Raw genomic sequence first — 24,836 nt, 5'->3', positions numbered from 1 at the left:
ACCTGACGGGAACCACGGTCAGGACTGGGGCCATAAGCAGAGCAGGGCTGGGCGACACTCCTCCCTGCCCATCTGCACCCCCTAAATGTTCCTCTGCACCCTGGGGGAGAACTCTGCGCCCCACAGTTTGGGGACCACTGCCTTAGACCATCCCTTATAGGTAGTTGGACTCAGTGTTCCCTCTAATTTTTCCATCCATTTGCAGAATGCATTTTGTTATGTGCAGCACCAATATCGAGGTAGTGAGCAGATGTGCACCACCAACAGAAACAAAACATACATATATATTTATTTCCTGGAATCTGACATTTAGGGCCAAATCCTCAGCTAGTGTAAATCAAAGTAGTTCCATTGACATCATGGCTGCTGTACACCAGCTGAGGATTTGGCCCTTCAAGTGTATCATATTAGAACAGCTTCCTTATCACTATTGCAAATGCATAGACTGACGTCTTATGACCATAACAGGCTTTTTTGAAGGACAGAAAACAATGAAATCCTATAACGTGCAACCCATATTTCAGGTTGCAGTTCCCTTTGCTCAGCATTTAATCTAGTGGCTGGCAGTGCACAGCTGAACCTAAACTGAGATTCCTCACCCAAAGGAAATGAAAACTCTATGGTGTCTTGAAGGTATTTCTTCTCTGGTTAAAGGTAGTAATTTGTGGTATTTCACAGTTTTGTATAAATCTTGGTTTAGGATGTGGCTCAGACTCAATAAGGTATATATTTTTGGCAGATAAAATATTGCTTAGCCCCATAAATCACATGTAAACAGAGGTACCGCAGAACAAAGAACAGAAACATTTAATTGCTGTAACTCAGGATCTCCCTTAGAAAAAAAGAGGTTTCATGTAAATTACCCAATTCCTATCTTAACCTGTTTTATAGATCAGACAAGAATCATGATTAGATAATTGCAGGCACCACTCAGATGAATGAAAGCAAGGAGGTGTGAGTATGTGTTTAACTTAACTGAAGCAATGTGTGTGTACGTGTGTGTTCTGTAATCCACAACTGAACACCCTAAAGTCTGTCAATTGCAAAATTGCATGGTAGAAATAGTTAATAAATAACACATGTGCAATGCACATTTTTGATATATTCCTACCTCGGTGCTGCCAGATCTGAAATGTGGAATGTCTGGAGGCCTGACTGCCTATACAAAGGAATAGCCTACTCAGGATAATTTATTCGGGAGCTATAGAAAAGAAAGAGCGAGAAAAATGCCTACCATAGCTGGCCGGGGCTTATGTGGTGACAGGTTGGTGCATGTGTTTGTTAGGAAACTTGGACATCTCTCAGAGGTGAAGCACTCTCCATCTGGAGAAAGTGCCCGGGAGATTTGATAGCGCAAGTGACCAGGAGTGGACAGTTTGTCTGTAACAAGGGAATCCAGCAGGGTCCTGAACACAGGATTAGGGGAGCCCAGCAGAGAGGTTCCTGTAAGACTTATCTTACATCTGTTATTGTGATATCCGGAGAGATTGGGTGCCAAGGAGGACAGAGACAAAGCAGAGATTTTGTGCGTGCGTATCTGCTGCAGGGTGTGAGCATTTTCTGAGGGGGAGCTTGGTGGAGCTGTGTGTGGGTGAGCTCCTGTATGGGTGCACTGTCAGGAGCCTCAGATCAAGGGCAGAAGGGACTCTGGGGGAGAGGTGTCTCTCCTCACTGTAGCCCCACGGCTGGGGCCAGGTGTCTCCCCACCATAGACCTGCATGCCTCATGCTCCCCCACCTCACCCCCATTCCCCAGCTCACCCTACGCTCCCCTGTGGTTACACCCCTGTGTGTGCACCTGCGTGGCTGTAGTAATCAGGTGCGCGGTCCCTGATGGTCTCCTGTGCGGCCTTGCAGACGCACACCTTAGAGGGAATACAGTTTGGACACTCAAATTTGTGCACATCTTTCCTAAAGTGTGGTGCCCAGAACTGGATACAGTACTCCAGCTGAAGCTTCACCAATGCCAAGTAGAGCAGGGCAATTATCTCCCACGTCTCACATACAAAACTCCTGTTAATACACCCCAGAATGACATTAGCCTTTTTGCAACTGCGTCACATTGATGACTCATACTCATGATTCACTATAAGCTCTCAATTTTTTTCAGCTGTACTATTGTCTAGCCAGTTATTCTCTATTTTGTAGTTGAGTATTTGAAGTACTTTGCTCATCTTCACTGAATTTAGGCTTGTTGAATTCAGACCAATTCTCCAATCTGTCAAGGTCATTTGAAATTTTAATCCTGCCCTCCAAAGTGCTTACAACCCTCTTCCCATTTTAGTGTCATCTGCCAATGTTAGAAATACTCCATTCCATTAATGAAAATATTGACCAGTACCAGACCCAAGATTGGACCCAACGAGACTCCATTAGATATGCCCTCCCAGTTTGAAAGCAAACCATTGGTAACTTCAGTTTTTATGGTCTTTCAAGCAGTTGTCCATCTATCTTATAGTAATTTCACATAGACTGTATTTCTCTAGTTTGCTTATGACAATGTCCTGTGAAATTGTGTCCAAAGCTTTACTGAAAAATCAAGATATATCCAGTGTACTGCTTCCCTCCTATCCACTAGACCAGCAACCCTGCCAAAAAAGGAAATTAGGTTGTTTTGGCATGATTTGTTCTTGAAAGATCCATGTTGAATAGTCCTTATAACCCTATTATCCTCTAGACACTTACAAACTGTTTTTTTAATAATGTGTTCCAGTATCTTTCCAGGTATCAAAGTTAGGCTGAGTAGTTTATAGTGCCCCAAGTCCTCTTTATTCCCCTTTTTAAAGATTGGTACTATGTTTACTCTTCTCCAGACCTCTGGTCCTCACCAGTCCTCCATGAGTTTTCAAACATAACTGCTAGCAGTTCTGAGATTGCTTCAGCTACTTCCTTAAGGACTCTAGGGTGAATTTCATCAGGACCTACCAATTTGAATATACAGCAGACCCTCGCTAGAGCGCGGATTCTCATGTAGCGTGGTCGTGGCGATGGATCCCAAATTTATATATCTAAATTGGGATCCATGGTAACGCTGTTCCTGCTATAATGCGGTATCGCGCATGGATCCCGAACCCCACGTTCTAGCGAGGGTCCGGTGTATCTAACTTAACTAAATATCTTTTCTTTCCCTATTTTGGTTTGTGTTCCTTCCACCTTGATGTTGTTAATATTATGCCGAGTATCTGGTCACCATTCATGTTTTTAGTGAACACTGCAGCAAAATAGGCAACAAACACCTCAGCCTTCTAGAGGTCATCAATTTTTAGCTCTCCTTCCCCATTAAGTGAAAGACCTATACTTGGCTTCATCTTTCTCTTGCTCCTAATGTATTAAACCTCTTCGGTTTCCTTTTACGTCCCTTGCTTGGTGTAATTCATTTTGTGCTGCGTCTTTCTGATTTTATCTCTAGATGCCTGTGCTCTTCTTTTGTAATCCTCCTAATCAATTCATCCAAATTTCCACTTTTTGTAGGATTGCTTTTTGATTTTCAGGTCATTAAAGAGCACCTCATGGAGCCATACTGACATCTTACTATTTTTCCTATTTCTTCTTTGCATCATGAGAGTTTGCAGTTTTGCTTTTAATATAGTCTCCTTGAAAAACTGCCAGCTCTCCTGAACAACTTTTTCCCTTAGATTTTCTTCCCATCAGTTCTCTGAGTTTCCTGCAGTCTGCTTTTTTCAGGTCCATTATCCTTATTCTGCTGCTCTAACTCCTTCCTTTCCTTAGAATCATGAAAGCTACCATTTCATGATCACTTTCACCCAAATTGCCTTCCACCTTCACAGTCACCACCAATTCCACCCTGTTGGTCAGCATTAAGTCTAAAATGGCTGTTCCACTGGTTACTTCCTGACATTCTGAAACAAAAATGTTGTCCCCAGTACATTCCAAGAACTTACTGGAAATACTGTTTTTTGCAGCAGCATTTTTCCCAACAGATCTCTGGGCAATTGAAGTCTCCCATTACAACGAGGTCTTGTGTTTTCAATATTTCTATTATTTGTTCTAGAAATGCTTCATCCACCACCACTTCCCAATTTGGTGGTCTACAATAGACCCCTACCATGATGTTACCCCCGCCTTTTTTTTCTTTTAAATATATATATAAAACCTCTTTTTATATCTTTCCACAGAGATTTTCAACTGCTCTGCCTCTCACCTTCTTCTGGACCTCAAATCAAGTGCATTATACATCAAGACTATATACAGCACCTACTCCCTTTTTATCTGCCTGTTCTTCCTGAACAATTCATACTTCTCTATACCAATATGCCAGTCATCCCATCAAGTCTCTGTGCTGCCAAATAAGACAAAGCATTTAGCTTATGTACGAATACTTCTAGTTCTTCTCGTTTAAGTCTAAGCAAGAAGTATGGGAATTATCTTGATATCTTGTGCTATGCAGATCACATTCTCATTTATTTACATATTTGACTGCCAAAGATAGTCGACAGCAACAGGACCATCAATAGTCCAAGCAGGAGCAGGCATAGTTGAATCTGCTAAGGACTACACTTAGAAAGAACAATCCTTCAAGTTACTGTCACTAACGCAACAATGGCATCATACTGTTCACCTTTGCAGAAATTTACTAATTTTAATTTATTAACTAGGGCTGTCAATTAATGGCAGTTAACTCACACAATTACCTCAAAAAATTATGGAGATTAAAAAAATTAATCGCTACTAATCACACTTACAATAGAATATCAACTGAAATTTATTAAATTTTTAGGTATTTTCCTACATTTTCAATATTGATTTAAATTACAACTCAGAATACGAAGTGCAGAGTGCTCACTTGATATTTTTTATTACAAATATATGCACTGTAAAAATGAAACAAAAGAAATAGTATTTTTCAGTTCACTTCATACAAGTACTGAAGTGCAATCTCTTTATCGTGAAAGTGTAACTTACAAATGCAGATTTTTTTGGTTACATAACTGCACTCAAAAACAAAACAGCATAAAACTTTAGAGCCTACAAGTCCACTCAGTCCTACTTCTTATTCTGCCAATTGCTAAGACAAACAAGTTCGTTTACATTGACGGAAGATACTGCCCCTGCTTCTTATTTACAATGTCAGCTGAAAGTGAGAACAGGCATTCACATGGCACTTTTGTAGCTGGCGTTGCAAGGTATTTACATGCCAGATATGCTAAACATTCTTATGCCCCTTCATGCTTCGGCCACCATTCCAGAGGACACGATTCCGTGCTGATGATGCTTGTTAAAAAAATAAAGGGTCAGCTAAATTTTGAGTGAGCTCCTTGGAGGGAGAATGGTACGTCTCCTGCTCTGTATTTTACCTGCATTCTGCCATGTATTTCATGTTATAGAAGTCTAAGAGGATGACCCAGCACATGTTCGTTTTAAGAACACTTTCACAGCAGATTTGACAAGACACAAAGGTGGTACCAATGTGAGATTTCTAAAAATAGTCACAGCATTCGACCCCAGGTTTAAGAAACTGAAGTGCCTTCCAAAATCCGAGAGGGACGAGGTGTGGAGCATGCTTTCAGAAGTCTTAAAAAAGCAGCACTCTGATGCAGAAACTACAGAACCTAGACCACCAAAAACGAAAATCAACCTTCTGCTGGTGGCATCTGACTCGGATAATGAAAATGAACATGCGTCAGTCCGCACTGCTTTGGATAGTTATCAAGAAGAACCCGTCATCAGCATGGACGCATGTCCTCTGGAATGGTGATTGAAGCATGAAGGGACGTATGAATCTTTAGCACATCTGGCACGTAAATAGCTTGAAACGCCAGCTACAACAGTGCCATGCGAATGCTTGTTCTCACTTTCAGGTGGCACTGTAAACAAGAAGCAGGCAGCATTATCTCCTGGAAAATTGTAATCAACCTTGTTTGAGTGATTGGCTGACCCAGAAGTAGGACTGAGTGGACTTGTAGTTTTACATCTAAAGTTTTACATTGTTTTATTTTTGAATACAGTTTTTTTTGTACCTAATTCTACATTTGTAAGTTCAACTTTCATGATAAAGAGATTGCACTACAGTACCTGTATGAGGTAAACTGAAAAATAAATTTTTGTTTTTTACAGTGCAAATATTTGTAATCAAATATAAATACAACGTGAGCCCTATACACTTTGTATTCTGCGTTGTAAGTGAAATTAATATATTTGAAATGTAGTAAACATCCAAAAATATTTAAAATAAATGGTATTCTATTGTTATTTAAATCGTGCAATTAATCACAATTAATTTTTTTAATCACTTAACAGCCCTAGCTAGTATTACCATTTGGCTTTATTTCTTGCACTTAAGTTTGATTAATTGTATATATGAAACAACCAACATTAAAAGTAAGGTATATTTCCTAAATCTTTTTTTTACTTCACCAATTGAAGATATTTAAGACTCAAAAAGTTAAATCACATAACATTTGTTTTGGCAGTGTTGTTGTAGCCATATTGGGCCCAGGATAGATGAGGAAATAATTTTTATTGCTGACAGTTGGTGGAAACATGTTTAAAAATGTTGTGCTGGATCCAACAGAAGAGATTTTTATTGGCCATTTTACCAATAGCCATCCTTTGCACCCAACAAGAAATATAAAAGCCAATTTTTTTTCGTGGAACACTAAATGAACACTAACACATCACCTCATCTTTCTCCTCACAAAACAGCACCTCAAGTCTTTTGACACAATGCTCAAAGTCACCAAAATAACTTTAGACACTTGCCCAACCACCATCACTCTTCACACACTGGGTAGATAAAATATATACCTTGTGGCAGTATTTAACTATTTTGTTTTACTTCCCCACCCCAACTCCAAGAAGTATCACTAACAGATTACACAAATGTAGCCATATTTACAGACAAGAGAATATAAAGCAAAGTATGTAAAACAAATTATTTGCAAACGTGACCTAAAGTCTCTTGATTCAGTATTTCCTGAAATAAAGAATCTAAATAGACTTTTTTACAAGCTTCACAGTTTCTTCTCTTAAAATATATATCGTTAAACTAAAAAGAGGAAAAAAACATAGTTCTTTAATACTAAGTGTAATGCAAAGTATTACTTCATTTGGTATCAAATGCTCTCACATCTCCAGCACATACAGTTTCAGAAATAACAAAAGACACTTAAATACCTTGTTTCTGGAAGCTATAATTTGTTTAATAACTATTCTGTCTGCCAGCACCAGCACCTTTGTCACTGAAGAAAGCAGCAATCTTGCAGCTTTTACTACTCCTGTTTTGTCTGTAAATATTGTTATCCGGCCATCAGATTCTGGATGATCCAAGTTAGTTACATCTGTAAGTTGTGCAATTGTTTCACCTAAAAAAAACACCAAAAATAAATAAATAACTTTTGTGCTTTTAAAACAGAAAAAAGCTGAGAACATAAAAAAGCCTAAATTAAAAGGGATAAGTGGCGCTTGTCTTGCTGACCTATTACTTGCTCCGTTTTGTCTCTTTTCCTATTACTGTCTCCTCACTTCAGCTCCCAATTGCTTGATATTCGCTCCTTCTCTCCCTCACACATGAACAAAATTTTGGTTTTGCCCTCAAGAGCTTGTAGGTTTAATTTTGCTTTAGAAAAAATGAAAGTTAGAATTTCTCTCCTACTTTTTCTCTTTTTAATAACAAAAATGAAGTTCATGTAAGCACTGGAACAAAACAGAAGAACCCATAGCCCAACCAGCATTTATTCTGTCAAGTCCTGGCTAGAATTCTCACAAGCTAACGGATTTGTAGATTTCATTTTGCTTTAAAAATTCTCAAGTGTAAAGAATAAGCAGCCCCCAAACGGGAATTTTAAATATCCAATAAAACAGTTTTGCATCTGTTGGGCTACTGGGGAAGCACTGTAATGACACTACTGTGTATAGGTTTTAGGAAGACAATGCAAAGTCAAAGACAAAAAGGAAGAACAGAGAAAAGAAACGATGAAAAATATGTTTTAAAAATTGAATAATGTAAAATTTCACAATTACAACACTGTCTATTTACAGCAACTTTCTCCAAGAGCTAAAAGAATATGGTTTGTTTTTATCCCTGTAACACAACGCAACACCAGTGCTCCCATAGCATACAATAAACATGCTATTATGAAATCTAAAGTGTCTATATCAGTAAAACAGAAACTACCTAGAACATGTCTGAAAAAATTTGGATCAAATTTTTACTAACCTTGAGACAACTGCTTTAAATACCAATCATTTACTATATTACTCACATGCTTTAAATGAGTAACTCCTGTGTGTTAAAAGCAAACTTAACAGCCCAATACCAAGCACAAAACATGAAGATGAAACACCTAATCCTCTCATACCCAATCTCAAAATTCACCATCTGTAGGTGACCATATGTCCCATTTTGGCCAGGACAGTCCCCTATGTAAGTCCTGTCCCCAGAGGTCCCAACTTTTTTGGCAAAACTGGGCATTTGTTCCGTTTGTTCTTGCCATCTGATCATCACTTGGCAAGAGCAAACAGGACAAATGCCCAGTTTTCAAACTGTGGGGCACAGAGGAACATTCAGGGTTGCAAGCAGCAATGTTCTGGGGGAAGAGGTGGGGAGATGGCGGGGAGAAATAGTCTCCACACACCCCAGAAGCTGCACAGATGCTGTGTTTGGAGTCCTTGGGAGCCTGGCTGATGTGTCTCATCTACACCCTGGCCCTCCAATCAGGGAGCAATGGGGTGGCATGTGCTCACTCTGCAGCCTAATCAAAGGGCAGTGCTGTTGGGGCCCTAAGTCAAACTTCTCTTTGGTCTTCACCTCGCCTCGTGTATTGCCCAGTTTTCATGGAAACGGCCAGGCCGACCGGGCCACAGAGCCACAACTCATGGGCCCTTCCCTACCAAGTAACACAGCTGGTAAGTACCCTACCAATTCCCGCAGAATCTGCTTGCGTCAGGGCACCAAGCACAGCACAGCCCCTCCAGAACCCCCCCCCCCCACACACACACACACCCCAGCCTTGTGCTGCTGCTGTCCCCAAGTGGTCCCTGGAGCCCCCCAGCCTCGTGTCCTCCCCATCCCATCCTTCGGGGCCAGTCCCCTAAGTCCTCTCCAGCCCCCCCCCTCCGCCACCACTCCAACTGGCCTCTCTCTCCAGTCCCCCTCCAGTTGCCCAATTCTGCCACATCATGGCCTCCTTGCACCTCCACCTCCCCTTGCACTGCTATCTGCAGTCTCCGTGGTCCCTTCTGCTACCTGGAGCCTTCTTCCCGCCTTTCTGCTATCCCAGCCCCCAAAAGGGGCATTGCACGGCTAGCTGGATCATAGTCCAATAGCTTCACCTCCTGGCTCCGAGCTCAAAAGTACTCTCTCTCTCTCTCTCTCTCTCCCTCACACACACCTTTGTTGCCAGATCCCAGCCCATACCCATTCCTCTATTCTCCGCTTCCCTCCTACCCCCATCTCAGCTGCTTGGCTCAAACAACCTGACGTCTTACCTTAAGTAAGAGAGGCTTGTATATACTGTGTATACATGTGTAAATAATGCTTTAGTACTTTCTGGAAGAAGGTATGTGTAGCCTTTTAAACTAAACTCCAAAGCAAATAGTTGTTAAAAAAAATTACCTTTCATATTAAATTTTCACTCAAAGGCAAAACAAGCTCTGCTTTGACTCAAAAGAAACTTAAGTGATACTTTAACAAGTATGACAAAATACAGTAACAGCAATTGTCATTGTGGATCATGCAAGTAGTCCATCTAGTCCCATATCTTGTGTTTCAGTGGCCAATACCAGATGCTTCAGAAAAAAGTTGCAAGAACCCTACAGTAAGCAGTTACAGAATAACCTGTAAAGTAAGTTTTTTCCTAATGTGACCTGTTACAGGCCTGCTTATGTCTTGAAGCATGCATGAGAGCTTCTCTTCCTTCCAAAACTCTTGGGTTTTTCATTTTAATGCTTACAGACACCTAGATATTCTTGTTATCCAGACAGACTTCCAAACTTTTTTGAATCTTGTTAATTTTTTAGCCTCAATGGTATTTTCAGGCAATGAGTCCTACAGACTAACTATGCACTGTGTGAAAGTATTTCTCAGTTTAAAGTTAATCCTTTTTAATTTCATTATCTCCTTGTATTATTAGAGGTGGGGGGGGGAAGGGAGGAGAAGCAGCAAAAAAAAAAAAAAAAAAAAAAAAAAAAAAAAAGAGGACATCTCCATCTACCTTCTCTATACCATTCATCATGTCCCATTCAACTCATTTGCTCTTCAAACCTAAACAGCTCCAGTGTCTCCATGCCACTGATCATTCTCTCTCTCTCTCTATCTCTCTGAACCACTTTCCACTTTTTCTGCTATATATTTTTGGTGACTGTGCTTCGTTCTGTTTACCCTGTGACTGATAGAAAATACTGAAAACATTGTGTATCAAGAATGAAACAGAATGGCACAACTTTGAAGTTTTCATTGACCTCTCTTCAGACCACCAAGTACTCATTCCTTAGTGAATCAAGTATGCATGAGTAGTTAAAATTACTTTTTCCAACCTGCTTTACCATACACTTGTCAACATTGAATTTAATCTGCCACGATGCTGCCTATTCATGTAGCTTTGCAAGGTTGTTCTTAAGGCTCATCAGTTTTCCCTAGTCTTGAATAATCAGAATTGTGTTACACCTACAAATTTACCTCCTCACTGTGTATCTACTTTTTCACATGTTTATTGACAAAAAATTCTAACAAGAGTTCAAAAACCAAGCTGGTTAGACTCTATTCTATCATGATTCAAAAGTGTTTTCACCTTCCTCCTCTCTTTTTTAATTTATATACACTAGAAGTTAAAAAAATATTTGTTTGCTTGTTGTACATAGAAATCAAGGCACTGGCTACAAAACCCTGTAGTTAAATTAATGTTAATATTGGAGCAACAAACAATAAAACCAAACACACACAAAATGCAACAAGTAGAATAAAAAAAACCATCCAAAACACTATCCAGGTCTTCAAACCCCCTCGTATCAACTCTATAGCCATGCTTTTACCTACACAAAAATGCAACTTCATATCAATGTATTCAACCAATCAAGAGTAACTCACCCCCAATTTTATTTATTTATATAGTTTAGCCTTAATATCTTACCAAAAGCACCTTAAGCACAGTGCATGAGAACAAAAATAAATAGTAAGATCAGGGTGGATAAAAACTTTTAAATTGTATTTAAATAAGATTTTGTATTTATATAGTCTTAGTTCTTTACTTCAATTTACAGTCAAATTGTTGCAGTGGGTGCTTGTACTTTTTTTTTTCCCCCTTCCTAAACTAGTTTAATTGTTAGAATAACTTCAGATTTGACAGGGGCTTTTTGCTAAGAAGTTTTACACTTAAAATGTTCATTTATGCCAAAAGGGAGAAGTCCCAGGACCTCGTTGACATCCTGGCAGTATGCTCAAAACAAAACTCAAACACAAAATTGATAAGCAAACAGCTAGAGCCCTGTGTGGCTACACAATTTATATCTGCAGATATAAAGCGGATATCCATGGAGCTGCAAGGCTCTGGTGACAATGAGCAAGACCAGCAGGGTCATGGCCAGCAACTGCAGTGGCAAAAGCAGCTGCACATCAGGCTGCCGCTCACAGGAGCCAGTGCCCAACTCCAGAAGCTCCTCCATTATTGCTGTGCCACCCCAGCCTTGCCCAGTGGGGCAGGCACCAGGCTCACCAGCCATTGTCCCTTGCACATACTAGTGTCATACTTATGTATCCAGGAAGGGCTCTACAATAATAATAGCCTATACTATAATAGCCTATACTCTATTTGCAACCAGCACCACCTTCTGATATACTTCTTTCAGAGTAGCAGCCGTGTTAGTCTGTATTCGCAAAAAGAAAAGGAGTACTTGTGGCACCTTAGAGACTAACACATTTATTTAAGCGTAAGCTTTCGTGAGCTACAGCTCACTTCATCGGATGCATGAAACCTGTCAGTATGCAAGGCACTGAATTTAGCCGTATAGAGTGGAAATCTGTCAACTTCATGAAATGCATCCGATGAAGTGAGCTGTAGCTCACGAAAGCTTATGCTCAAATAAATTTGTTCGTCTCTAAGGTGCCACAAGTACTCCTTTTCTTTTTCTGATATACTGAAATCCAATAGTCAAGCAAACTGAAATGCTTCAATCAGGCTATACTTCACCATACAGAACTGCGGTGGCTGGGCACTTGATGGATGAAGTGTTTGAAGCCAAGAAGACTTCAGCCCAATCCCTGCAGAAATTTACACAATTAACTTTAAGAATGTGAGTAGTCCCACTGAACTCAGAACTATTTAAGTGCTGAAGTCTTTTTGAAGGATCTGGACATAAGCATTTTCACTAACTATCCAGTTACTGCATATATGCGAGTATAGATATATGGAGTAACATTCATAAACTATTGTGTATGATACACTAACTGCTAAAGGAGGAGCAATTTACATGTCTAGCACTCATAACTCCAGTCATCCACGTTCATCCAAATATTTGATTACAATTACTCAGGATATAGTCAAAAGTGTCAAGGAATGTCGGTGCCATATGATTCATCTTTGTTAAAGGCAGTGCAGCTAATAGCTACACACATTCCTATATACATTCTAAATTTACTGTCAAAAGGCTTGAAAGAAAAGAATATCAAAAATCATGCTTCCAATTAAATTATTTTGGATCAACTACTTTGTAGTTTGCCAAATATTAAGAGGAAAGTGTCTGTATATTTGTCATGCCTCACATAGATAGAAACAAACATCTGAGTGCACAAAGTCTGTAAGGAGTGCAGCAGAACACTGACTTTGCAGAAACTAACAAATATTAATTTGATGAGTTGTGCTAGGGAACTGCTCTGAATATTAATGACAGTTGCAATGGTACTTGATTCTGTACAGAAGAATTCATGTTCAATTGCTGAAGCCGCTGAAGACTGGAAGAAGCCTGAAAAATCTATTTCTGTCTTGCAATTATGTAATGTAAAAATATGAATTCATAAAACACTGATCATGTTGCAAAACCACGTAATTTTTTAACAGATGATTAACCTCCACAATCACCAGCATCCACACAGAGAAAGCATTATACAAGTTTCTGCTAGAAGTGTGTTTCTGCCAACAATAATTCTCCATTTCAGAAAGTTATGCTCTCAAATTAAATACTGAAACACTATAACTGTTCATTAGTTAATGTCTCAAGTAAATATCCCAAGAGAAAACAGATGCAATCATGAAAGCAGTATGTCAACTGTAAACTGCAATAGCTTCCTCTGCTGTGTTTAAAGACTATTTTCATCATTTGGCCTGGTGAAAGAATGGTTACTTACCTTACAGTAACGGTGGTTCTCTGAGATGTATTGTCCACACAGATTCCATTCTTGGTGTGCATGTAGCCCATGGGCATGAGTTTGGATTCTTTCAGCCAGCAGCAAATACTGGGGCCATGCATGCACCCCAGATGCCCTCATGCTCTCCTCCCTCAAGAGCATAAAGGATAAGTAGGCCCAACTGTCCCACAATGCCTTTGCCAATACAGAATCCAGGTGATATAGCAGAAAAAGATGGTGGGTCATGGAATCTACGCAGCACCATATGTCAAACAACCACAGTTACTGCATGGTAAGTAAGCGTTCTTGCTTCTAGTTATTGTCCAGATGGCTTCCGCTCATGGTTACCAACAAGCAGTAGCCTATTCACTTGTGGGTGAGTAGTGAGAGTCCTGTTTAATGGCTGCTGGACAGCCCTACCAAAACAGTTACCCAATCTGGAAGCCTCCACTAAGAAATAGTGTCCTGTAAACTAACTTAATCCACACAGCTGCCCTACAAATTTTCAAAACAGGGAAATTCCTCAAGCAGGCAACAGAGCTGCCTGAACTCTAGTGGAATAAGCTCTAATATAGCTAGTTGGATCTCACCTGGTTAATGTATCGCATGCCCTTACAGTTGGAGACCCAGGCCTAGTTTACACTACAAAGTTATACAGGCATCGCTATGCCAGCTTAGGAGTGTGGAGAGAAAAACAAACATAACTATGCCACCAAAACCCTCACTATAGATGCAAATATGCCAACTGAAGAGTGCTTCTGCTGTCTTAGCTAACATTTCTCAGAGGTGGTATTTCTAAGCTGCAGTAGAGCTTCTTCTATCAGATTACTTTAATTCTACTCTATGGAGCTATGCAGATATAGGCTCCATAGTGTAGAAATGGCAACAGACCTGGCCCCACTCAAGACAATCTCTGTATGGATACACGGTGCCCCTGAACTCCATCAGCAAAGGCCACAAATAGTCTGGGTGTATTCCTGAATGATTTTGTTCTGCTGATGTGAAAAAACAGAATGGATTGGTTTACAGAGAAGTCTGAGATAAAAACTTGGGGTGAGGTCTGCCCAAGGCGAAGTGACCCTGTTCTTATGAAACACTGGATAAAGGAAAACCTGTTATGAGGGACTGAATTGCCCCTATTCTTACAGCTGATGTAATGGATACTGAAAAGGCAGTCTTCATAGACAGGTGGTATAGGGAACAGGTTGCTATTGGTGGGGGAGGAGAGGGAAGAGAATAATCAACCTCGCTAACACTGCATAGGAAGTCCCAAGACGGAAGGAACTCGCACACCAAGGGAAAATAATGAAGGAGGCCCTTAAGGAATCCTGCCATTGTAGGGCCTGAAAAAAATAATATGATCCAGGACAGGAAGGCGCCATGAGACTGCTGCTAGATGGATGCCTTTGGAGTTAATGGAAAGCTCAGATTTGTATCAGGGTTAGCAGGTTGTCCAATATTGTTGAAATCGGTAATGTCACATGAGAAAAGTTGTGCTGAGATGCCCTGATAGTAAAGAATTTCCATTAAGCTTAGTAAGTCAGTCTAGTTGAAAATATCCTGCTTTGGAGAGCGGAATATTCTGGAAACTCCGCTGAACAGTTTCTTTTGGTGGATGACATCCAGCCAGCATCCAGTCGGTCAGATGCAACAAGGCTGTATTTAGATGTAGGATCTGACTTCTGTTCTGCAAGACTGTCAGGCAGGACTGGTAGAATACCGTATTGAAAGGTTTATCAGATCTTAATACCAGAACTGCCTGGCTCAGCTAGAAGCTATCAATCATCCACCCAGCATCTTGTTCCGTTTCCTCATGGGGCTTGGTGGGAAAGCATATGTTAGTCCCAGTGTCCAGGCGATAAGAAAGGCATCTGTCAAGTAGCCACTCTGGAGCAATGAGAGAGAAACAATAAGCCCCCCCAACCCCCCAAAAAATAAAATTACACAATCACCCTGGAGCCTTTCAAGGAGTGACTGCTTCATCCATTACTAAATTTAAATGTTTGTTGCCTTCAAATGGCAGGTCCTCGACTGTTGTCTAGACCTCACCGGGTCACCAACGATAGCAGCCATGATAACTATTGCTGAGGCCATAGTACGTGTCATTGTATCACAGCTCATTCCACTACAGCTCAGTGCATCCTGCTGTCAATTTCAGGAAGGCAGTCAGCCCATGATGGACTCATCTCTTCTTGGGTGTTCCTTAGGGAATTTGTCTACAAGGAGTTTGTCTATAAACTGAGACAACAGGTCCTATGTTAAATAGTCATATTTGGAGAGGAAAGTCTGACAGTTAGCCCCCTCATCTGGAGCTAACTGATGTGCATAACTTGTGACTGAAGATGTCCAATTTCTTTAGATCCTTCTCTCCTGGTGTAGACTTAGGATGTCCCCGTTTTGGCCTCTCCTGAACCTGATGTTATATGTAACCAAAAATATTTAGACCCCTTTCAGATACTTGGTATCACCTGTCACTTAATTGCATGTTTGGTTTTTTGTGCAGGTTCCATTAGCTGCAGCACATAGGATGTCCTAGAGTTGGTCCCATTTTGCTTGAATTACCTCCAGGGGCACATCCAAGGTCTCTGCCATCTGATTCATGAAGTCCTGGAATACCTTGAATTCATCTAATGAGGCAGGCAAGGGTGGTTTCACTTCCTCATCTGGGGAAGATGAGGAGAAAGCAGCAGTTCTTCACTTTGCAGCTGATGTTCTTCCTTTACTATCCTCCTCTTGATTCTCCATTATCCGAAATGCACTCACCACAGACTTGTTGGCGATGATCTTATTTGCCAATTTGGAGCAGCTGATCTAGAGAAAGTGGATGTTGCAGGCTTTCTGGAATATGACTGCACAACACAGGTTGTTCAATAGGACCATGGATGATAAGGGTAGGAATACTGAAGCAGGAGACACATGGGGGTACCCAAGAAGGAGGATTCCTGTGCACCCAAGGTCTCTTTTTTCTACCTTTCATGGACTCCTCTTTAGAATCCCTCCCTGACTTCCAATGTGCTACCCAGGAAAGGGAAAATGAACAGATTGGAGACGAGTCCATGCTATACCCAGCTGAAGGGTATACTTCCCCCAAGGGGGTCTGTCTCTGTATGGGGGAGGTGGGTGCCAAGGATACCTCCTGAATCTGATGCACCAGTAACTCTGAAACTGTAGGGTTTGGATACCACCACCCTCAATCTCTCAAAGAGAGAGGACTCCAGTACCCAGATCACTGATAAGTCATGTGGCATGACATATAGTTTAGGTGTCAAGATTGTTGGTTCCATGGTAACAGGTATAAGCAGACATCATCTGCACGAAGGTATGGAAGGTACTAGGAATATCAAGTAGTAAGGCTCTCTTTGACAGGGTCAATGCTGAGGAGTTGGTACCAAGGGCAACACGGTCCACTGATTTAGCAAGTACTACATATGCTGTCTCTGAGTTTGGTACTGAGACACTGGAAGAGGCCTTCTGAGGCTTCCGGCCTCAGAAGAATGATCTCAAGACAAATCATGAGTCTGATGATCTGGTGTCTCAACTTGCTGGGCAAGCCTTGGCTCATCTCTGGAGAAGTGATCCTTTCTGTCTGAAAATATAAATACTGATGTAATAGCAGATGAATGAGGCCTTTGATAAAACATGGCTCGGGATATCAGGGTGCAATCCAGCCTCCCAAGAACATTAACAGAGAAGGACTCACTGGATGGCTGAGGCATGGCTATAGCTTTCTTCTCGGTAATCTGACAAGTTTCAGAGCAGCAGCCGTGTTAGTCTGAATCCGCAAAAAGAAAAGGATGACTTGTGGCACCTTAGAGGCTAACAAATTTGAGCATAAGCTTTCGTGAGCTATAGCTCACTTCTGAAGTGAGCTGTAGCTCATGAAAGCTTATGCTCTAATAAATTTGTTAGCCTCTAAGGTGCCACAAGTCCTCCTTTTCTTTTTTTGGTAATCTGAGGCAGCATACATCGATCTTTTGGGAAACGGTTTCATGCAAACTTTCCTTGCTCTGAGTGAATTTGGACAAAGAGCAACAAACAGAGCATTGCTACAGAATGTGTCCTTCTCCAAGGCAGAGCAGACATCAGAGTGCCTGTTGTTAACAGGCACCAAAGCACTCCATGAGAAAGAGGCCTTAAATCTATTGTTTTTGCTTGTGCCATGATGCTAGTCACACTGTAACAAGACGTAGGTGTTCTACCCTAAACATTTATCTAAACAAAAAAAGTCTATTTTTTTTTTTGGCGTGCCAGTGGGTGACTAACATAATTAACCAAACTAATTAACAATGCCCAGCGTGCTAGGGTTCCATCTCACTGCCAGATGGCATGGAGGAACTGATGGCCTGCTCTGTCCTTCACAGCCCCAATGGATACGGGATTCTTCTGGACAGTAATCTTGCGCGCATCGGGGGCGGAGGGAGAGAGAGAGCGCACAAGGAGTGGAATCCATATGGACAATTACAAAGATTATATGGCATGGGAATAAATAGTGCTTTCAAGTTTGGTTTACGGTTCAAGTATTTTAATTCTGAAGGCCCTGAAAGTGAATGTCAGCGACGACAAACTAGTGGTAACTGCCTGCAATTTTTTTTTTTTTTTAAATCGTTGATTGGAGTAATGCTTCATGTTGCACTATGAACGGGTCTCTATAAATGTTTCTCACATATCTGGATTTTCTTCACGTTTTGAAGCTCTACACAACATTTCAGTGTTAACATTGAAGTAATTTTCTTTTTAGTGACAAATTTTGCTCCATTTGGATGGATGAAAAAAGTTATAAAAAAAGACAAGTTTAATATTTTCTTCTGGTTTTGTTCTTCGCTTACAGTGGCTTTGTAAAACTAAAATAGAAAATACCCTACAAATGGGAGCTTTAAAATAAGAATTTTAAAACAGTATTTACAGTGTGGTTTTATATTAAAATGTATTACAGATTGCAATAGCACAAGTTTTCAAGTTAGTTTTGTGAAGACTCAACCAGATATAAATCAAATTATGTTTCTTTAAAATAAAGAATAATTTAATTCACTGAGTTTCTTAATTGAAAGATTCCCTCATCAAAAACTACAAATACAGGTTCTCCAATTTTGAAATAGGGAAAATTACTGGGAGAAATGGGAAAATATGTAGATTCACCATTGATCATCCTGAAAGTACTTTTAAAAACAACTTTAGGGTTTGTTGCGGGGGGGATTGCTGGTGTTTTTTTTAAATTAAAAAGGGAAAAGTGAATCTTCTTGTGGCAAAGTGTGTTCCACACAATAAAGCATGACACAAGAATGCCATCACCTGTCAACTTTAGACATAATGGTGGAAGTTTAAACAGCAGGTGGAGTGTGGGAGCACTGGTACCAATCAGGTATTGAATGTAGGCAGGGGTCATCACTGAAAAGGTCTCCCAAAATCATGTTTAATGACTGCAATAGATGAAAGCAGTAGATTCTGTTTGTTTTCAATGTCAGGTGTAGCATAGCAACATAAATGGCATATTTCTTAAATAATCACATACCTGCTCGCTTTGCTTCAATGCAAGCAATACTCATTTCCTTTTTCAATTCTCGATTTTCATTGGCTATGGCTTCTCCTACTGTAACAAATCTTCCAACTGCTAGGTTAACTGCTTGACCCACCCGCTGAATTGCTTGCAATGTCTTGTCTGACCGCTTTGGTTTATCCTTATGGTTAATAAGAGTAGTTATCTATAATAAAAAAAAAAGTTAGTTGTTAGGATGGCAGATTAGTCAACATTTTAACATGAAAATTACTAGCAAGTTTTGAAATACACCTGGAGCTAGACCTTCAATTTTATTAGCCAACACACGATTGCACTGAGTCACATGGAATCATGTGTTAAATATTTCTGGAAACAAATTCGAAACTGAATATTAAAAAAGCAGTTTGGTGTTCCCTTTTCACTTCTGAACTCACACCCTCTTCTCATAAAAGATTAAAGATTGACTTTTATTTTTAAACTTCATATGTAGTAATGGGAGCGGGTGTACTAAAAATAAACCATTCTAAGTCACTTGACAGGCCAATAATACTTAGTGTCCCCGTTAAAGTTGTTGTGTAATTCTAGACCGACCAGCATTGTTTTGGTTTGCCAACACATTTGCAAGTCCTGCCATCTTTCCATTCTGACTGTCTATTCAGAACTTGTGTATTTTAATCAACGGCTATATCACACAAATAGAAAAAAGGCCATTTGCAGAGATGTGCATGTACCCAATCAAAATCTTAATGCTGGCAATTTGCCTAGCAAAAGCATTTATGTAATCAATGCTGGAGCTAAATTACATTTTGAAGAACTTTACCCACCTTTCACAAGACCGGATACACATTTTTTTAAAAATTACACTTAGATCAGGCTCAATTTTGGACCCATTAGCCTTGCATCAAAATAGGTCTTATTTCATAGCAGTGAAAAGAAAAAGAAAGAAAGAGGGATTAGGAAACCTACGAACCTCTCCTACCTACTGTAAAAAAACTGCAGGACATTGCCCAGCTATAAGAAAATACTTTTGGGTGTGTGGGGTCTGTGCAAGGGCTTTTGGGTGTGTGGGGTCTGTGCTCCCACCCTACCCCAATCTAGCAAAAACAAATCCTTCTGGCTGCCAAACCTTCCCTCCAGTAACAGAAGGACTTACGCTCTCACACCTTCTCCCCACTATGAAACCCTTCTTTCCCTCTTCCACTTCCCCAGACAACAGAACTAACTACACTGCAGCAAACTAACTTTTGCAGGAGCATAAAATAAAGTGAACATGTTTGTATTAAATATTAACAACTTCAATATTCCAGTCAAAGTCTTACACAGCTCCATTCATTTCACAGTTCCACAGAAATTTTAGTCAGAATACTACACTGAAACTGAACAGAAGAATCTTAATGGAAAATTTTCTTTACCTGAATAATATTCTTTCAAGATCTTCTGCCAGTTCAGATACTTGCAGCAGATAGGGACAGTACATAAAACCTTTTTGGTGAGGTCATCCCTCAATAAGCTCAGCTAACACTTCTAAGAACAGGTTTCAGAGTAGCAGCCGTGTTAGTCTGTATTCGCAAAAAGAAAAGGAGTACTTGTGGCACCTTAGAGACTAACAAATTTATTAGAGCATAAGCTTTCGTGAGCTACAGCTCACTTCATCGGATGCATCCGATGAAGTGAGCTGTAGCTCACGAAAGCTTATGCTCTAATAAATTTGTTAGTCTCTAAGGTGCCACAAGTACTCCTTTTCTTTTTACTTCTAAGAACAGTTTATGATAATTTGCTAACTTTTAAAGTAAAAAAACTAAACTTATTTTAAGCTTAGACCGAAACTATATGGAGTGATGTCAGTCTGAAAAAAGTGGAGTATGAACTGGCATGAATGTCCTGAAGAGAGATAGTACTCAAACAAGGGAAATTCCCCATTTTCTCTTTGATCATCTATGCTGATCTTGATGCTCGGGACCTTTCAAAGCATATTCCAGACCCCTAATGGAGGCACTAGCAACCCACAGTGGCCTGCAGCATTCTCCTTCTGAATGCTGCATAGACTGAAGCTATACATCCACTCTAATATTTGAAAAATGTGTGACGTGATGCAGCGGTTGCTTTACAAATTGCCAGCAGAGCTGCTATGCACTTTTCCCATGATAAATCCAATAATTCCATAAAGTAAGACTTGAATGCTTCTGACACTTCTTACTGAAATACGCCTCCATTAGAGGATGTGTTATCCAATTATACAAGGTTTCAGAGTAGCAGCCATGTTAGTATGTATTCGCAAAAAGAAAAAAAGAGTACTTGTGGCACCTTAGAGACTAACAAATTTATTTGAGCATAAGCTTTCATGAGCTACAGCTCACTTCATCGGATGCATTCAATTATACAAGGTAGACTTGGGTGCTGTTTGTCCTTTCTTAGAGCCTTGATGCAGAATGAAAAGCATCTGAGCTTCTGAGACAGAGATGATTCTTAAGACTGATTACATTCAAACATTCATTACTGTTCCTTGGGATTAAGACAAAGAGGGACAGTTATATTTTGGATCAAATGGAATAAAACAGGAAGCCTTTCGCAAAAAACATAGCAATGTCTTGAGCACTAGCGTGGATAAAAATAGACTTGTTTACAAAAAAAAAATCTTAATTTTATTTTTTTTTAACTTTAAATGAAATATATTTTTCTTTTCAAAACTAAATCAATTTAAAATTAAGTTTGAAATTATGACAACCAATGTTAAAGCCTTTTTTAAAAAGTCAAAAAACTGAACTGGCACAAGTCACTGGCTAACAGACTAAGTGCTAAATCAACTTTTGACATTAGTATCCTTCTCTGCACCTGCAGACGAGGATATCTTCATTTCAGTTTATTCAACTAGTTCAATTCAATGACTGGTTCAATGTTGAGAAACCAATTAGAAGACAAAAAAAAAAAATCAGGAGAGCTTCTTTTCCTCTTTCTATAAATAAAAACTAGGTGCAGGAGGAAGAGCTCTACTTGCTGTAAAATCTTGAAGGACATGATCAGAAACAATAAGTTCAATTCACTAACGACACATAATATTTCCTTTGTTTAATAAAGGAGTTTTAAATAAAAACATTTGATACACTTTCTTCTTGTGTATCCAGCATCTTTAGTTTTAACTAATGAATAATATTAGAATTATGTTTTTGTGCATTTTTAATTCTAATTTCCATCCAAATGAATCACTTCCATCTCTTCAAGAAAAAGATTTTAAACTTACCAGTTCACCATGCTGCAAGTAGTAACAAGATCTTCAGTGATAAGAGCCACAGAATTATTCATAATGGCTTGAATGGTGATTTAGTGACAGAATTCAGAGCTGAGTTCAATTCTCATAGTGGGGCAGGTGAACTGAAAACCAGCCTAAGATTCTCCACAGAACCCAGATATGACCAGAACATGCCCCCAACGCGACATTATCTAAGTGGCCCTGTGAGATCACACTTACTGGTAATTGGATAATCAGTGAGCTGGCATTCATCCCTATGAGGCAGACTACTCTGAAAAAGTTCCAAAATATCAGGAAGGGTATAAACTATAGAGTGAATGTCACACCAAGAACTGACACATTCCCAAACGCTTGAATGCTTCGCCAAAGTAGACTGATTCCAAGAGAACAACATTGAAATGACCTTATGCAAAAGCCTTTATTTCTGAAGTTTGCCCTCCAAATAGCCATGCCCTATACCTGAAATTAGATGTATTGTCACAGGTGATAGGGACCTGTGTCAGGAGATCTTTTGTCACAAGAAGCCATAACTGAAGTTCCACAACCAGATTCGCTAGGCTTGGATATTTTGGATAGCTCAGAGTGATCAAAATCAAGTTCCCTGTGGGCCTAATTCTCTTTTGGAGCACCTAGGGCCGCAAACAGGTACAGCAGGCTGAAATCCCACCTAAAGGACACAACTATATCCTGGGAGTCATGCTCCCTGTATCTACAGAAGCAACTGGATTTTGTATCACGAGATTCACTAATAAAAGCACACAGATTCTAAAATCTGAAACCAACTTTTTTTTTTAGCAGTTGATAAATTGGTTAATTCAAAACAGAGCCACTGAGACTAAAATGCAAGTTAGATATACTAGAGGTAAACTGATTTTTGTTGAAGGAAGGTAGGGTTCATGTTTCGTGAACAACAATCAACTTGATATACATGACAATGGTTAACAGGGAGGAGGGAGAAGATATTTAGTCTCAGAAGATAAACTGGACAGATACAAATTAAAGAGTATTCTAGAAACTTTCCATTTTAATTATCTATGTGTTGTCACCCTATTTTATCAGCAAATAAAAAAACAAATATATACGAATAAGGTTTTTTTCATACATTTCATGGAGTAAAGCCAGGAGGATCATGAGTTCATCTAGTCTGTCCTCTTGTATATCAAAAGCCATTAAATTTCACCTATATTGAGCCCAGTGACTTTAGTTAGATTAAAGCATTTCGGTCCTCTGGAGACTAAACTGTTGCATCCCTCCCCGTCCCAACCCCCACTCCCCCATCCCCATCATTGTATCCCTCCCCATCCCAACCCCCACCCCCATCATTGTATCCCTCCCCATCCCATCCAGCCCCCCACACCTACACATCCCATCCCTGTACCCCTTACAGCTCTCTCCCACCCATCCTCTCCACCTCCCAGAGCCACCACCCCCATGTCCCTCACCCACAATTCACCTCCATACACTGCAGCACTCCCATTATATCCCTATACACCCCACATTCTAATGCACCTGTAGCCTTCTGCCTCCCCATCCATCCCCCCACACCCCTCCTCTCTCCTTCACTGCCCCCCCTCACCTCCACACTGCTCTCATCCTTGGCCTCTTTCCCTCCCCATCCTCTCTCCTCCACCCCACCCCACCCATCTTTTCCCCTCCAGCTCACCCTCCTCCCTTCCTGGCTGCGTGATTTAGACAGCCCCTGGAAAAGTGTCTCTGTGTAGGCAAGTGTGTGCATGCATGTACTCTATGTGTGTAAGAGACTGTGTGTAGCGAGATGCATGATTCTCCACATGTGTATACCTATGTGAATAAAATTTGCTGCCTAACTCTGACTTATTTCTTTTGCTGGCTTGCGCACAAAAAAAACTGATGACAAACTATCGGTGTATTCATTTCAAAACAAGTTTTTAAAAGAGAAGAACTCTAAAATAAATGTATTATTTCTTAAAAAGTGAATCCTGTTGATGAATAATTGCAGAAGAGCCATGTATTATACATTTCTCCCCACCTTTGTCTAGCTACATTATAAACTCTTTGTTGCAGACTCTCTTTCTGTGTGTATGTTCAGCACCTACCATCCTGGAGCCCTGATCTTAGTTGGGATCTCTAGGCACTAAACAACAATTGTAATAATAAATAATGTGGAAGTATGCATGTTAGTGTATGCTAAATGTATACACATGAATACACGCGAGTATCTGCATGTAGGCGTGGAAGTCAGTTTCTACAGATTTATTTATCTAGGTATCTGGGCAGGTATGCATTTCTGTGGTTGTGCTCTATGGATTTGTATTTGGGCTTCAGGAGTGGGCCTTTAATGGACCCAATGCAGCTGTGATAATGTGTGGTCCTAATTCCACACACAAAATTACAGTAACTTTGGTGAACAAAAAACATGGAACTGGTTACAAAAAATTGGGAGAGAGGAGGGAAAGAATCATGAAAACCTTCGTAAAAATTTCATTTTTTAAAAAATTACCCTTTTTGACTATTTTGCTGCCAGCTCTAGCATCCTGTAACAAATGAAACCTGAACTTGGAATAATACATCTGTCAAAACAATAAATATGCCTGTTTGGGCCTTGCAGTGAAAATGAGCATATGAACGAGGATGGGAGAGAGCAAGCAACAGAGCGAGGAGGGATGGAGTGAGCAGGGGCAGAGCCTCAGGAAGGGGTGGGGGCAGGGCAAGGTTGTTCAGTTTTCTGGAATTAGAAAGCTGGCAACCCTATCATGGAAGCTAGAGAGACCTGGTGCTTCAAGAGCTAGCAACAGCCCATCAGAGTCCAGCAGGCTCAGA

At 40.2% G+C, this 24,836-nt stretch overlaps 1 protein-coding gene across 7 annotated transcripts in view; it reads right to left on the bottom strand.

Moving 5' to 3' along the window:
- Positions 1–24,836, bottom strand: part of CTNNAL1 (catenin alpha like 1) — a 148,118-nt gene that overhangs the window by 97,424 nt on the left and 25,858 nt on the right. For 6 of the 7 annotated variants that reach the window (XM_038389740.2, XM_043508509.1, XM_043508510.1 and 3 more), the window contains exons 2-3: positions 18,806–18,995; positions 7,134–7,321 (exon numbers count right to left, since the gene is read on the bottom strand). In XM_038389740.2, coding sequence (XP_038245668.1) covers positions 7,134–7,321; positions 18,806–18,995 — 378 coding nt within the window. The remainder of the gene's footprint in view (positions 1–7,133; positions 7,322–18,805; positions 18,996–24,836) is intronic. The other variant, XM_043508508.1, reaches the window with a different exon arrangement.

This window comes from Dermochelys coriacea, chromosome 2, assembly GCF_009764565.3.
Source record: "Dermochelys coriacea isolate rDerCor1 chromosome 2, rDerCor1.pri.v4, whole genome shotgun sequence".
Lineage (NCBI taxonomy): Eukaryota > Metazoa > Chordata > Testudines > Dermochelyidae > Dermochelys > Dermochelys coriacea.
This window is presented reverse-complemented; position numbering and strand designations above follow the sequence as displayed.